This window comes from Pelophylax lessonae (genome assembly GCF_965119305.1).
Source record: "Pelophylax lessonae genome assembly, chromosome: 3".
Lineage (NCBI taxonomy): Eukaryota > Metazoa > Chordata > Amphibia > Anura > Ranidae > Pelophylax > Pelophylax lessonae.
The window spans coordinates 167,016,095-167,030,290 of record NC_138770.1 but is presented as its reverse complement, the minus strand read 5'-3'; the positions used below and the strand labels follow the sequence as shown (position 1 = coordinate 167,030,290).

The 14,196-nt window shown below is 37.7% G+C and overlaps 1 protein-coding gene across 1 annotated transcript in view; it reads left to right on the top strand.

Annotated features, from left to right (window-relative positions):
* LOC309549320 (ephrin type-A receptor 3-like) overlaps nt 1–14,196 on the top strand; it is a 308,452-nt gene that overhangs the window by 217,485 nt on the left and 76,771 nt on the right. Inside the window, exons 10-11 of the mRNA XM_082249514.1 lie at nt 6,247–6,314; nt 10,779–10,904. Of these exons, the coding sequence (XP_082105640.1) occupies nt 6,247–6,314; nt 10,779–10,904 (194 nt within the window). The remainder of the gene's footprint in view (nt 1–6,246; nt 6,315–10,778; nt 10,905–14,196) is intronic.

The following is a 14,196-nucleotide window of genomic DNA, read 5'->3' as shown; positions in this document are numbered from 1 at the left end:
GACTACAGTGTACCCATCTTCTGATGGCTCCTTCCAGCAGGATAATGCTCCATGTTACAAAGATCAAATCATCTCACCACTGGTTTCTTGAACATGACAATGACTTCACTGTACTCCAATGGCCTCCACAGTCACTATCCAATAGAACCTGTGGAAGAGAAGATTTGCTTAATGGATGTGCAGCTGACAAATCTGCAGCAACTGCGTGATGCTATCATGTCACTATAAACCAACATCTCTGAGGAATGTTTCCAACACCTTGTTGAATCTGTGCCCTGAAGAACTAAGGCAATTCTGAAGGGAAAAGGGGGTCTGACCTGGTACTAGCAATAACGTGTCTGGTGAGTGTATATAAAAGCTTTATTAAATACAAATTTCTCAATTATATGTGTAAATATATCCACAGCACTGTGATACAATAGAGGTACGCAATGTGCCAGAATTTAAGATGGCCGCCACCCGGTGCATGCATGGTGATGTATGTCCTGGCACCTTCTAACGCGTTTCGTCATACGTAAAGTCATCAAGGGCTCAGAACGCACAATCGGCGCCATGCTGCATATATGGGAAAGATGGAAGGGCAGATCGGTTAACATTAGTGCAAATAGATTTCCACAAAGGCAGATTACAATGAAGTAATGTCCCCCAGTGGTGGGAAATCAAAAAGGCAGATAATGTACATACACAATCCCTGAAATAAACCAGGAAGTGTTTTTCTAGTGGTCAAAAGAGGTAAAAGCTTTGGAGGTTGTTTGTGCACATTACCTGATTTTTTTTTCCCCCACTATGGGGACATCACTTCATTATAATCTGCCTTCGTGGAAATCTATTTGCATAATTCTTAACTGATCCACTATTTAACCTTCTCATATATACATGGTGCTGAACGTGCGTTCTGAGCCCCTGATGACTCCATGTATGACGAAACACGTTAGTGGGAGCAGGATGTACATTACCACGCATGGCGAGTGGCCAGCGGCCATCTTGGATTTTGGCATATTGCTTACTTCTATTGTATCTCAGCACTGTGGATATATTTACACATGTGAGTAAAATATCTTTATTTAATAAAGCGTTATATATGGTTTCACACTATGGGGTGCTCCTCTTTTTTCATATTGTTACATGCAACAGCGATCCTTCTGATGTGTAGTGCCAAGATGTTTTTTTCACATTAAAACTTAAAGCCTATTGTGCCTTATGGATGTGAGGAAGTCGGAGGATATTTGAGTTGTACCTTACCCTGGGAGAGATTTTAAACAGTACAGCCTTTACACAGCACTGAGTATGTAGTACACTGCCTGTCAGCAGGATTTCAATGGCACCAAAGTGAGAGTGATTGCAAGATTTTTATCTGAACGGCTTTGCAAAATCTCTGCATGGAGATCTGGTCTGAATGGACTTGACATTTGCTCTTTATTTGTAAAATATCACTTTATACTTGCTTGGCACATAGTATTCTGCACACTGTATATTTGTAATAAAAACAAAACTGTTTTTATCTGTTTGCTTTGTACTAAGTGTGTATTTTTAGTTGCACATATATGGATTATCACACATTTGCTTTATAGAGCCACATTTTGTATTTTGTAATTGGTATATCTTTTATCAGTATATAGTGCTTTGCTACATGCTGGAGTTCTCTAGACCTTAGCATGGATTATATTTTTATATCTTACACCCTATTTGGTGTCCACTATTTCTGCAGTGCCCATCTTTCCCTGCTGATATCTCAGGCTCCCATTATACCCCCTCCTTTTTGGGTGATGTGCAAACAAAATGCCCTGGCAGCAGAAAAAAAAACACTTTTTGAAAAAATGCAGTACAGCAATATATATAAGAGGTCCGTCGTCTCTCGAAGGCTTTAATATTATAATGATCAGTGATATCACAGCCTTTATAAATTATTTATACGTGCTCAAATGCTCCACAATTATGTTCCATGAAATAATGGTGATCTTAAGGGTTGTATGTTGCAGAAACAATTAGCCAGAGCAATATGCAGAGACAGCAGATTTCTGAAGCTATTGACATAATACACCGAGGTGCCCAGTCAAGATTTACCACTGTGTAAATCTAGCATGTTAACACTATTCCCACGGGGAAAAAAGGCTTCTTATTTTATTGCAATCACCTTATCAGCTATGGAACATCCATTTAGGAGTAATCCGATCTTGCGGTGTAAAATTGTAGGCCATGTATTATTTCTTGTGTCACAGCAGTTAGTGGCATCTGGGGACGGTAAGGACACTCTATTAGAACACATACTGAACGCTTTAAAGTCACTCTGTGTTTTAACACTCTACTGGGTTTAATAGAGCAACTGGGAAGTATACAAAAGGTTTGTAGATATGTTGTGCGCATTAACATGTTATTGATGACGAGATTCTCAGACTCCGCTTATTAAACACCAGTCAAGAGTAACTCATCATTTTGGACCATTAATGGACATGACTTCCTGCTATATAGATGTCAACACAACATGACATGATGTTAACTGCAGGTAATTTTATTAGAAATGACTCCTCACACATTCTGACTTGATTTTAATCATAGACCCCTTTAGGCTGTTTTAACTGTACTATCATTATAACCATAGATCTTTGTATTTTGAGTTTTCCTGCGTGAACATCAGCATTTTTTGTGCAAGAACATGTTGATATATTTTATACTGTCGGGTTTGCATAAAAAAATAATAAATCAATAAGTAGTGTGTTACATCTGACATTTTGCATCTATTTAGTCTTTCCACAATTCCTTGTCTGCATGTTTGGAGACCCTGAGTATGGCTAGGTTATCAAGTCAAAGGGAGGTGTTTTGAAGGTGTCCCTGATTCAATGAGCAGAATGACTCACTCTCTTGTTGCATGCATTAAATCATGATATCATTCATCCCACGTGGAGGGGGAGCATAGTCAGAGTAACCCTGGGGCAGGAGTCTCCAAACATTCTAAACAAAGAGGCGGTTTACAGGCCTTCAGACTTTAGGGTCCAACCTATGACCAGTGTGAGTAGAAAATGACTCGGGTTTAGTAGGACTAAAAAAAACAAAACAAAAAAAAAAACAAAGAGAGCGCACGATCGCCCTAGCATAATTTCGTTTATTGCAAAGATAAAAGAAGCTGAATAAATACAAACTCACATTTAGAGAGTGAACTTCAGACATGTAAATTTCATGGTATTACATTGGTGACACTCTCCCGAATCGCCACCATATACCGCCAACAGCCTTCTCCCCAAACAGCAAGCGGTAACTTCCGCAAGATTCGGGAGAGCTTCTTTAATCTTTACAATAAATGGTATTATCCACCACCCAGTGGAGTTTTAAGTAAGCTGCAATGTCCTGACATTGGAAGCCCTGTCTTTTAAAGGACTATCAACCCGTGATGATATTAATTTTGGATCAGCGCATGAACTGGTGATTTGTGCCTGTATTTGAATTAGTAGGAGTAAACAATGTTTCAAGCTTAATGGTCAGTGAGAGTAAAAAAATACATAGTGCCTGTGGTCAGTAAGAGGAGAAATAGAGCCCTGACACTGGTGTGGGAAAAATAGTCCGCCATTATTGGTGGTAATGGAAGGAATAATGCCCGTTGTTGGTGTCAGTGGTAGGAATAGTGCTGCATGGTTGGTATCAGTGGAAAACAAAAACATAGACCAGTGCTTGTGCAGCATATGGCGATGGGGTGTTGAAACAAATAGACAATGCTCAATAATATGTAGACATATGCAATTGCAAATGGGATCAAGGGTTTTAGCTGGTGGTCTTTTAATCCGCAAGTGCACAAAGTTTGTAGATTACAGTCTTAGGTATATAGTCTTTAGGGTATGATGTGCAGGGTGGCCACATCAGTGGAAGGAATAGTGCCCCGTGGTTGGTTTCAGTGGGAGCAATGGTGCCCCCTTGTTGGTGTCAGTGGGAGAAATAGTACCCTATCTATGGTGTCATTGGGAGGAATAGAGCCCTGTTGTTGGTGTCGGTGGAAAAAATAGGGCCCCATCATTGGTGATGGTTGGAGGAATTTTTCCATATTGTTAGTGTCAGTAGGAGGAATAGTGCCCCAAGGACCAGATAAAGGCAAGCAAAAGGCCACATCTAACCCATGAGCCACGGTTTGGAGACTAGTGCAATGTAGCATTAACCTTCCTTTAACCAAACATTCTAGTGCTGTTGTATGATGCAGACAGAAAGGTGGCACAAAGATTAGAACAGGTATTAGAAATGGCACTTTTAAAATATAGTAAAATGTCATATAAAATAAAAATCAAGCACATTACCTGCATATATTAAATTCATACTGAAAAATGGAGGAACCTTTAGCAACATCTGGAGGAACAGTAGGGTTTAGTGGAAGCCTGGTTGAGAATGTGGGAATGGCTGCTCAAGTGTTATTAAGTGTGAACAGAATTTTTTTTTTTTTACTGTTTAGTACTGTTTAGAGCAACGTAGTGGACTTAATATTGGCTTTGATTTTCAGGTTTCTATAGGTTTTATATGTAGAATTTTATGTCTAGAGTTGTTTTAATTTGTTTTTTGTACAGATTGAATGGCAGTAAAATACACCTCTCTATAGTATTGATATTAACAGAATGTATTGTGAGTATGGCTTCCATTAACAACCAATTAGATACTGGCTTTTACATTAATTAGAAAAAAAAATAGGAATCTGGTTGCAATTAAGCTCCAGTTTTATCATAGCACTTGAAAATAATATAGCCTTGTTGTGTATTGAGCAGTGCGTGAGTCCTGTGCGTATTCCAAATCATAACTCTTACAACATATACACATTATATTTTATAACTGAAAAATGAAATCCTGTCATTGGATTTATTGCCCCAGCTCCTCACAAACGAACACTCAGATTGCCTAACCATACATGCACAGTCTGGCTGAGCTCAGCACTCTGCAGGTCAGAGAGACCCGCATGCGTGGTTAGGCAAGCTGATTTGTCATTACTGAGTACTTGTTTGTGAGGGGCTATGACTGCACATAAAATGGCATGATGGAGAAGGGGAGTGCACAGCAGAAATAACTTAAAAGGTAAGGATAATTTTTAAAAACTCAGTTCAGTGTACAGTGTACAGGCAAAACTGTAATGCATATGGCTTTTTTTTCTTTAAATGTCATAAAAGGCGAACAAACCCTTTTTTTTTTCCTAGCGGCCATACTTCCTCTGCAAGTAATAGCAGGGTTGGTCTGAACAAAAAAAAAGCTCCTATGATAAAATATGCGATTCCAACCTTTGCTAAATATAGCACATACTATTAGTCCATATTGCTTAAAATGTATTTAAACCCCAAAACAAAAATATAATACTATTATACTATATACTTATACTTATTATACTGTACTATTAATATTTTTTTTCAGGCTTTTTCCTTTTAATTTCACCTGGTGATTCTGCCAATAACACCCTTCCAGTTCTAGGATGACAACATCCTTCTCTATCAGAACAAAAGAAACACATAAAGACTACCAAACCCCACCCTCTACTATTCTTCATAGCATAGAAAGGGTTGGCTGAGATGGCTGAGAACAATGTAATTGATAGCATCCAATACATGCAAAATGTTCAGAAAGCCATCAGCTGACAACATTTCTGGCAAGATCATTTCTTTGAACTTATCAAACTGATGTAGCAAAGTACTTTTAGGGCTCATTTACATAGGTGACAGGCTTTGCCACCCTTCTAAATAGCTTTGCAGAGTGAGGTCAACAGGTGGCTGGAAGGCAATATGTCCCCTCAACAGTGACTGTTTTAACCCTGAAAAGCCTGCACCACCATTCCACAAGTCTGTGCCCGATGGGTTGAGGCCACAGCCATATTCAGTTGCATTGGTTGCCTTTGGCAATGGTACTGCCACCAGACACGCATGGGGTATACTTTTTGCTGTGACATCTGTATGACTCCCTCTGGCTGCTGTGTTGGTTTAAGGGGGAACTAAAACAAACTCAACTGCTGATTTTTACTGTCCCTTGGCCGCATGTATAAGTGAGACTATAATAGTATATAATAGTATATTTAACAGACCAAGAGAGGCCCAACAAAAAAAAGTAAATTGTTAGGGTTGACATATATTTTAGCACTTAATGGATGGGAAAATAAAAACTTTTGTAAGTAAAGCATTAGTTGGTCATGTTTTGCGGTTGCTACAGATTCTCATTTTCAAATCATACCCCACTTTTCATTCCAGCTGGAGTTCATAATCAAGTTAAATGCTTAGACCAATCATTCATGTTTTACAGGCACTGTGGTTATATCAAAGCCAAGCAAGACCCAGATGAAGATAAGATGCATTTCCAGCATGGAAGAGGTAAGAACTGGCTATTCAATGACTCCACTTGGTCTCTGTAGAATGACTGGGCCCTCTGGCTGGCACTTTCCAAAATACAAATGTGTATTACCTTCAAGGACTAAAAAGACTTGGCCGATGCTCTTCATTTTACCACAGGTTTTCCATACTGGCAGAGTTTTTAGGTTCCGTGACAGATTAGAGCAAAGCTTTTCTCGTTCTGGACTTACCAATACATCGTTTGGTGTTGCCAGTTTTTCGTGTGAGCTTTAGAATATTCAGATTAAAAATTCTGTAGCTATATTTTTCTTTTTTTTTACCATTTATATAGCTGGTGCTGTGAACTTTAGTGAAAAAGTTCAACAAACTTGTATAAATTTGTACTTTTTTTAATACAACATGTAGATTTGTAGATACTGTAATGTTGTCTACAGCAGGCATGACTCTGTATGTATTTGTTCCATGAAATAATTGTTTGTATACATAGCTTACAGAACGTCTACCACATTGCTTAATGTAACTTATCATGGTGTGTTCTGTTTTTATGACTGAAACTGCACAGGGCCTAATGTAACTGTTGTTATTTTTATGACTTTGTACTTTTGTAATGTTGTTTCCATGGTCATGCAAAAAAAGTGTAGTATACCTAGACAGAGGGGAACATGAATGTACAGTTCTATATGTATTATTTGCTGAATGACACATGTTCCATATGGAAAAGTCAAACATTTATGAAACCAGCTCTTTTAAAAGAGATTGTCGCTGTATCCATCGTACCTTGATGTTGTTGTACAGTAATTGTGAATAACATTAAACTACAAGGTCAAAGAGTCAGGAGTGGTGTAGTTTCTTTTTGAAATATTTTTGTGTTGAGTGTGTGCAATTCTTGCTTGCCATGTTTCTTGTCAGATAATGGGATGGCCAGAAATCTATATATCCTTACCTATGATGTCACTTACCAAATTCACATAAAAGTAGAGACACATTAGACACATAAACATAGATTTAGACATTATAGACCTCTGTTCTCTTATACTTTTGTTACCCGTATCATATATATATATATATATATATATATATATATATATATATCATGGTTCCAAACAAAGGAATTAATACTAAATAAGTGATTCTTTAAACATTTGATAGTTAAAGAGGATTATCAGTACCCTGTAATGTTCTTCCTGTCTCCCTCCAATGCCACCATCTTTGATAATCTGGCAGTGGACCAGATGTGCTGAAGGGTTTGGCACATGCCTTACACTCCCAGCAGGATCCTGTGGCACATCTGCTCTTATACACGTATTTCTCACGAAGGCACAGGGTTTGGCACAGGCCTTACATTCCCAGCAGGACCCTGTGGCACATCTGGTCTTATACAGGTATTTCCCACGCAGGCACAGACACACTGAGATCTGCAGCAGGGCTCTGCCAGGACTTGAATCCCTTTGGCACATGTGTGCACACAGAATCTAGCAGTGCGCATGTACCCAATATTAGAACTGTGCTCTGTGATGTGCCAGGAGGTATCAGGGGAGGGGGCAGCTAATGGCATACTCACCTAGGTGAATAGAAAAGTTAGAAACCTTAAAAATATTTAGGTTGATGATAATTGTGGGAGCGGGGGGGGGGGGGGTCGAGAGGCAGGAGAAAAAAAGTGAATTTTTAGGGTGAAGCTGTGTTTTAGATAATGAATTCCAATAATTGCTTTTTGGGCAGAAATGAGCCCAGTGGCAGCAAATCAGATCCGGCAATGTTGCTAACATATATTTGGTATTCTAGCGGCTTTTACTTGTGCACATTCTATTTACATTCTAAAGTACCACTAGGCTAGTTTAAGATTGTGCAAATTCATTCCTTATATAAAAATTAATATTTCATTATTCTGGCTCTAAACTGATGATACAATTATTAGTATTAGTTATTTTAGGTTTCAACACTCTGTACTTTATTAATGCTGTTTGCCACATAATCTTACTTAGCATAGACATAAGGATGACAGTATAAACCTTGGTAGGGGAGAAATGAAGGCAGCATAAGGTCCTACATTGAGCTAAAGACTTCTTATTAAAGAAAACTATTGATTTCAACTAGTTTTCCAAAGTAAAGTGAGCATATGAACAGTTGTGATGTTTTGACATGAAAATCGTGCAACTGCCTTTGCGGTTTAATGTCCCATAGTAATCTTTTTAATGTTCTGATAACGACAACATCAAATGTTTAGCTGCCGAAACCAAACAAAATGTTAATAAAGTACTCAAAAATAAGCATCACAAATTAACTGATTTTGTTTCTCCTAGGTACTTATTCAGCACTTAAAAATATAGTAGGAAAATAAAATAAATAAGTGTGTAAATTAATATAGAAGTTGTAAATAAAGACATTCTCAAATTAAAGAAAGGTTCCTGTTACATCAACAGCATCAAGTAACGTACAGAGCATCAAAATTGTGCAATATCAATAGTTATGTTTCGTCCTAAAAGCTGATAATTCAACTGAGTTTTGAGTATTTGTAAGTAATTGCTTGAAAGTTGAAACTCAGGCTGACATCTTATGTTTCTGAAGGAAATTAGTGATGTGATATTTCTGCCAGTTCTGCCGTACTTCAATAGCCAGCCAACAACTTAAACTCTTCATGGGTTCTGTGTAATGCAAGAGAGTGGCACATTGCTACCATTTTGTGGAAGGGTTCAGATATACTAACTACAGCAGAGAAAATTCTCTATACTATTGTATTCAGCTTACTATTTACTTACTCAACATGGGAATACCAAATGTTGGATGAATCGCCCTTTAAGATACTGGTGTATGAATACATAGATTTATGAACTACTATGTCTGGAAAAATGCTGTGTCGTTTGCACTCATCAGTGGATTTTTTGTAATTAAAATACCTATAGAATAAAGTCAAGCAAGAAATATTTTGTTTTGAAACAGTTTTTGGACTTTTTTTTCTTATTGAAACTTCACAAAAAGCCGAGGCTGCTATCTCTGCATTGACTTCCTCTGGAGGTCAGAGGAGAGAGAAAGTCTTATCTCTCCGCTAGAAGGGGCCTTCATATCTCTTTCTCCTTTTTGGAAACTGTTTAGACCAGATGAAACACTTCAAGCACCATCTTAGATCCTTGCCGTGTGTCACGTATTAGGAGTCACAGGGGCAGAACCAGTTTTGATCTCGAATAGCTTTTATTTGTTTCATGGCTGGCAATATACACATTCTCCACAGATGAAAACACTAGAAGGTGTAAAAGAGACAACGTTATTTTTGCTGAACCTTTTGGAAAACTGGAACTCTTGTGTGTGATTAGATAAGATTGGTGAAGTGCTGTGTGCGAGAGATTCATCTTTTCATAAGAGCAATTGGATTGCTTGCATAAACACCCAGTGTAGATAAAAAGCTGTACACTTGGCAACAGCAGAGGATTCTGGGAAAGCTTTCTGGCTCATGTGATGTACAAGGAAAAAGGATTCAGTTCCCTGTATAACCTGTCTTTTCTCTCATCCATGTTACTTAGAACCCACATTGCTAAGGGGGATTTTTTTGTGTAGTATTTTAAACCTTTACAGTATCACTGATACGTTTAACTAGTCTTGTCATGACCAATTTTCCTCCAATACTATATTAAAGTGATTTACTCAAGAATTTTGTTTTGCTTTTTTTCATACTTACCTTGGTATACCATTAACTCTTCCATATATGTTAATATAAGTTGGCACAACACAATTTAGAAGTATTGCATGTACAACTAGCATCTAATGCCTGCAAATGTGTGTAACCACTCTCAGGTATACGTAAGTAATATCACGCAAGCTTTTAGTGTCAGTTTATGCCTAGTCTGTGCTGTCAGAATAGTGCCAGCTTCTGCTGCTTATATTTATGTTTGTCTGCCATCAAGCAATCTGCTCTAAAAGGGCAAGAACATGCCAAAAGTGAGAGAACCTGTCTAATCAGGATGTTGACCTCTCAGAAATGGCTGTCAAGACTGTTATTGTGGACCTTTCCATTTTTATTAGTGATCCGGTTCTCCTTGATGGTTCACAGAAAATGTGGCGCAGCTGCATCTAGATAAAATGAGCTGTAAAGGGCACCTGCAACTCTGTAACCAAAGAGACAACTCGTAAAGAAAACACACTTTCTGGAACCTTCCCAGTATTAGAGCACAAAAAGGTTGTCATAAAGGCCTTACTGTTAACATGGTCCTGAGTAAAATTTGTACTCATTTACATGCATGTAATCTGTATCTGGACATGTAAAATTGAATAAATATATATTAAGCAATAATGTACATAAAATTTGTAATAAAGAAGGCTAGAGGCATACAAAATGTTGGTTTTACTCATGGCTAGGGCATGTGTCTTTATTTAAGACATGGTTCAATAAGGTTTATGTAATAAGTTACCATATGTTGGGGTGTTTTGCTGCCTATGTAAGGAAAAATATAAGCCTGTATGCTCCATTTAACCTACATGTTTTTGTGTTGCTAGTGAAGCTGCCGGGGAGCAGAACCTATATCCACCCACACACATACGAGGATCCCAACCAGGCTGTACGGGACTTTGCCAAAGAGATTGATGCCTCCAATATCCGCATAGAGCGGGTGATAGGTGCAGGTAAGAGAAGAACTTATAGATGTGCATGACAGTAATTTGTGTCCTGGCTTCTTCTTTAGGGTAATGCACATTGTCAACTACAAAATTTAATTTAAAATATATCTAAAGTCAAAACGTGTCGTTTTTTTAGTTTTGGAAAGGGTAGATAATAGTAAACCCTTGTCAGGTTTTATTTTAATTTTTTTATTGCTGTCTCTGTCAACAGGAAGTTGGAGGAAATCTTTCCAATGTAAATAAAATCCTGAGCAAGTGTCCACAATGGAAGATCAATCCTTCCCTGTACCAGTGACAACACACTTTCAGTTTAGGTGCAGTGGTCATCTGGACAAATAGGGAGGGTGAATCTCCCCAGCTGTGATACCGGTATCAATAAAAACCTTACAAAGGTTCCAACCCTTCCCTATGCATCCAACTTTAAAAATATTTAATTTGTTTAAAAATATATATTTTTTTTAAATTCAAAGGGTTGAATGACATGAGTATGACCACCATTACAGGTTTTAAAACATTAAACTTATGGTGGGATGCACTTTATTCATTTCCTCTGCTCCCCCCACCCAAACACACTGGTCATTGCTCGCAGTCACAGACATTGGCTGCCAGAGCTGATCAGATGCTGGTTATCCAGCAGCTCCATTTGACAGAAGCCAGCCGTTTGGACAGGCCAATGTACACAGGGGCCAAATGTTGGTGGCTTTTTGTTGAACCGGCCAATACCTCCTGATATTTGGCCTGTGTGTACCAGGCTTGAGACTTATTGTCAGTACTGCCTGTACTGTTGCTTGCAGGTAGCTTTATAGGTAAATTTCTATTCCTAAAAGCTTGCATCCTATTTAAGTAATGACCAGCTGTGTAACAGGACCCCTTAGGATGACTTAAGGACATTTTCTAATGCAGATAGCACTAGTAACATTAAAAAAAAAACCTTTGTCTGGTTCTATACATCAGTGATATGTAGATGAGAAAAAAAAATCCTGCCTTTATCTTTTTTTTTTTTTTTCTTGCATGTCAGAGTTGCTGATTCTCTGCAGCCTGTATGCAGCAACTGTTGTTTACATGGATACATTCCAGCAATGGCTGCATGACATTTCTTAGGGTGGGTTTCCTGTTAGGGATAATAGTGGACTATCAGAGGTCCATGTGACAGGGTGACAACACAGAATCCAAACTAGGAAATAAGGATGGAGTGTTGTCACCCTATACTATAAAAAGTGTGGTAACCAGGTATTATTTGGTATCATGAAAGCTGCAGATTTAAAGGTGTTGAACATTATTTTGAAGTCAGATTAACATGTTAATTAGATGCTTATATGGGATTTTAGTGATTGGATTTATTTAAGCTTTCAAGCAGCAGGTTTAAAGATGCAAACATCAAATCTATCTATCTATCTATCTATCTATCTATCTATCTATCTATCTATCTATCTATCTATCTATCTATCTATCTATCTATCTATCTATCTATCTATCTATCTATCTATCTATCTATCTATCTATCTATCTATCTATCTATCTATCTATCTATCTATCTATCTATCTATCTATCTATCTATCTATCTATCTATCTATCTATCTATCTATCTATCTATCTATCTATCTATCTATCTATCTATCTATCTATCTATCTATCTATCTATCTATCTATCTATCTATCTATCTATCTATCTATCTATCTATCTATCTATCTATCTATCTATCTATCTCAGAAGAATTTTTTTCTTGCTTTCCAGTGTGACATTTGGTGCTTTTGATCTCCAAATCCCCTGTTCCATTAGAAATCCTCCTATCAAGTAGCTTCCTACACCATATCATCCCTCCTCAGAGTGGGCTCAGAGTGGGCTTTTGATCAGCAACATCCCAATCACATTAGAGTCTTCTTCCCATAGAAGGGTCTTAAGTACTTTTGTAGAGAGTACGGACCTGATTACTGCTGCTCTGTCCATTACCCATTCATTGCCGAGATGTTTCTTCTCATTGAAGTGGGAAAAGAACAAGTCTCAACTCCGTGACTTTGATACTAATAGCTCCCTAATAACATTTTAATGGTAAGGCATCTAAATTCTGCACAGGAAAGCTAAAAGCAGGAAACTTGCCTTCTTGAACATTGTGTACTCTGGAGTATAAAAGTCTGCCTACTTAAAGTACACAGAATTCTAACAAAAGGAAAATACCTATTCTGCAGTATTTTGAGCTAGAGAGAGAGCTATGTGTAACCAGATTTCTTCCATTGTGTGTAAGAGGCAGTCTAATGTGTCTGAATAGAAGACTCCAGTGTTTGCCTTATAGTAAGCTGATCATCTGCGCACACGTAAAATTTGTATTGCATGTAGCACATTTTACTAATGTATGGAAACATTCACAGTAAGTATAGTAGCTCCTGAAGTATTCCATTAACATGGACCTATTACTTCCACACAATAACACAATCTTTTACCATCTGCAGAGGTATGCATATAATTTACTCAATATCAGTATAGCTTTGTGCTAAATTTAGCATATCATTTTCACATTTCTGCATAATGTTTCCCTAACTAGGGCAGGACTATTAAAAGTAACAAGGGAATGACTGCCCTCTGCAATACAAACAATGTGTTCAGGTAATGTGCTATCAGTAATCACTGACTGCACACTGGGGTGCTCAAGGGTTCTAACCTCTCCATCACCTGTACATCACAGCCATTCCAGCACTTTCCCATTTATTATATTGTCACCAGTCTAAAACTGCACAATGTTTCAGGCAGCATTATCCCTTCATCAAATGCCTTACCTTATTAAAACACCTATAGAAGGGCTAAGTTTGCCCGAAACATTTTGCAGTTTTCTATCCACAATGATCACATAGATGAGATAATACACTTTTGAAATGCTTGCCCTATGGCCGTTTTTTTTTTTAAAAATTAATGGCAACACTCAAAGGTGGATACACATGAATGACCAATAGTACAGGCACATTTAATCAGCCTGAAGACATGTCAGTTGGGTGTCCATCCACTAAATATGTCAGCTGTTCTAGCTAGAGTTTATTAGGCCCTTTTAATGCTTTCAATATTTTTATTGCTTATTATGTGCTAATTATGTGCATAAGCTTCAAGCCTAAAGCATATCTAAACACAAAATCAAAAATGTATGCTTGTTTGTCCGTAGATTATTTTTTTTTTTTCAGGCTTTTCCCTATTATTTTCACTTGATAATACTGTTGATTTCCCACTTCCCGTACCTTTGAGTCTACATTCACTTCTCCATGGTACCTATGGTAGGATCAATGGTTATCTATGATTCTTTAAATGGAGAC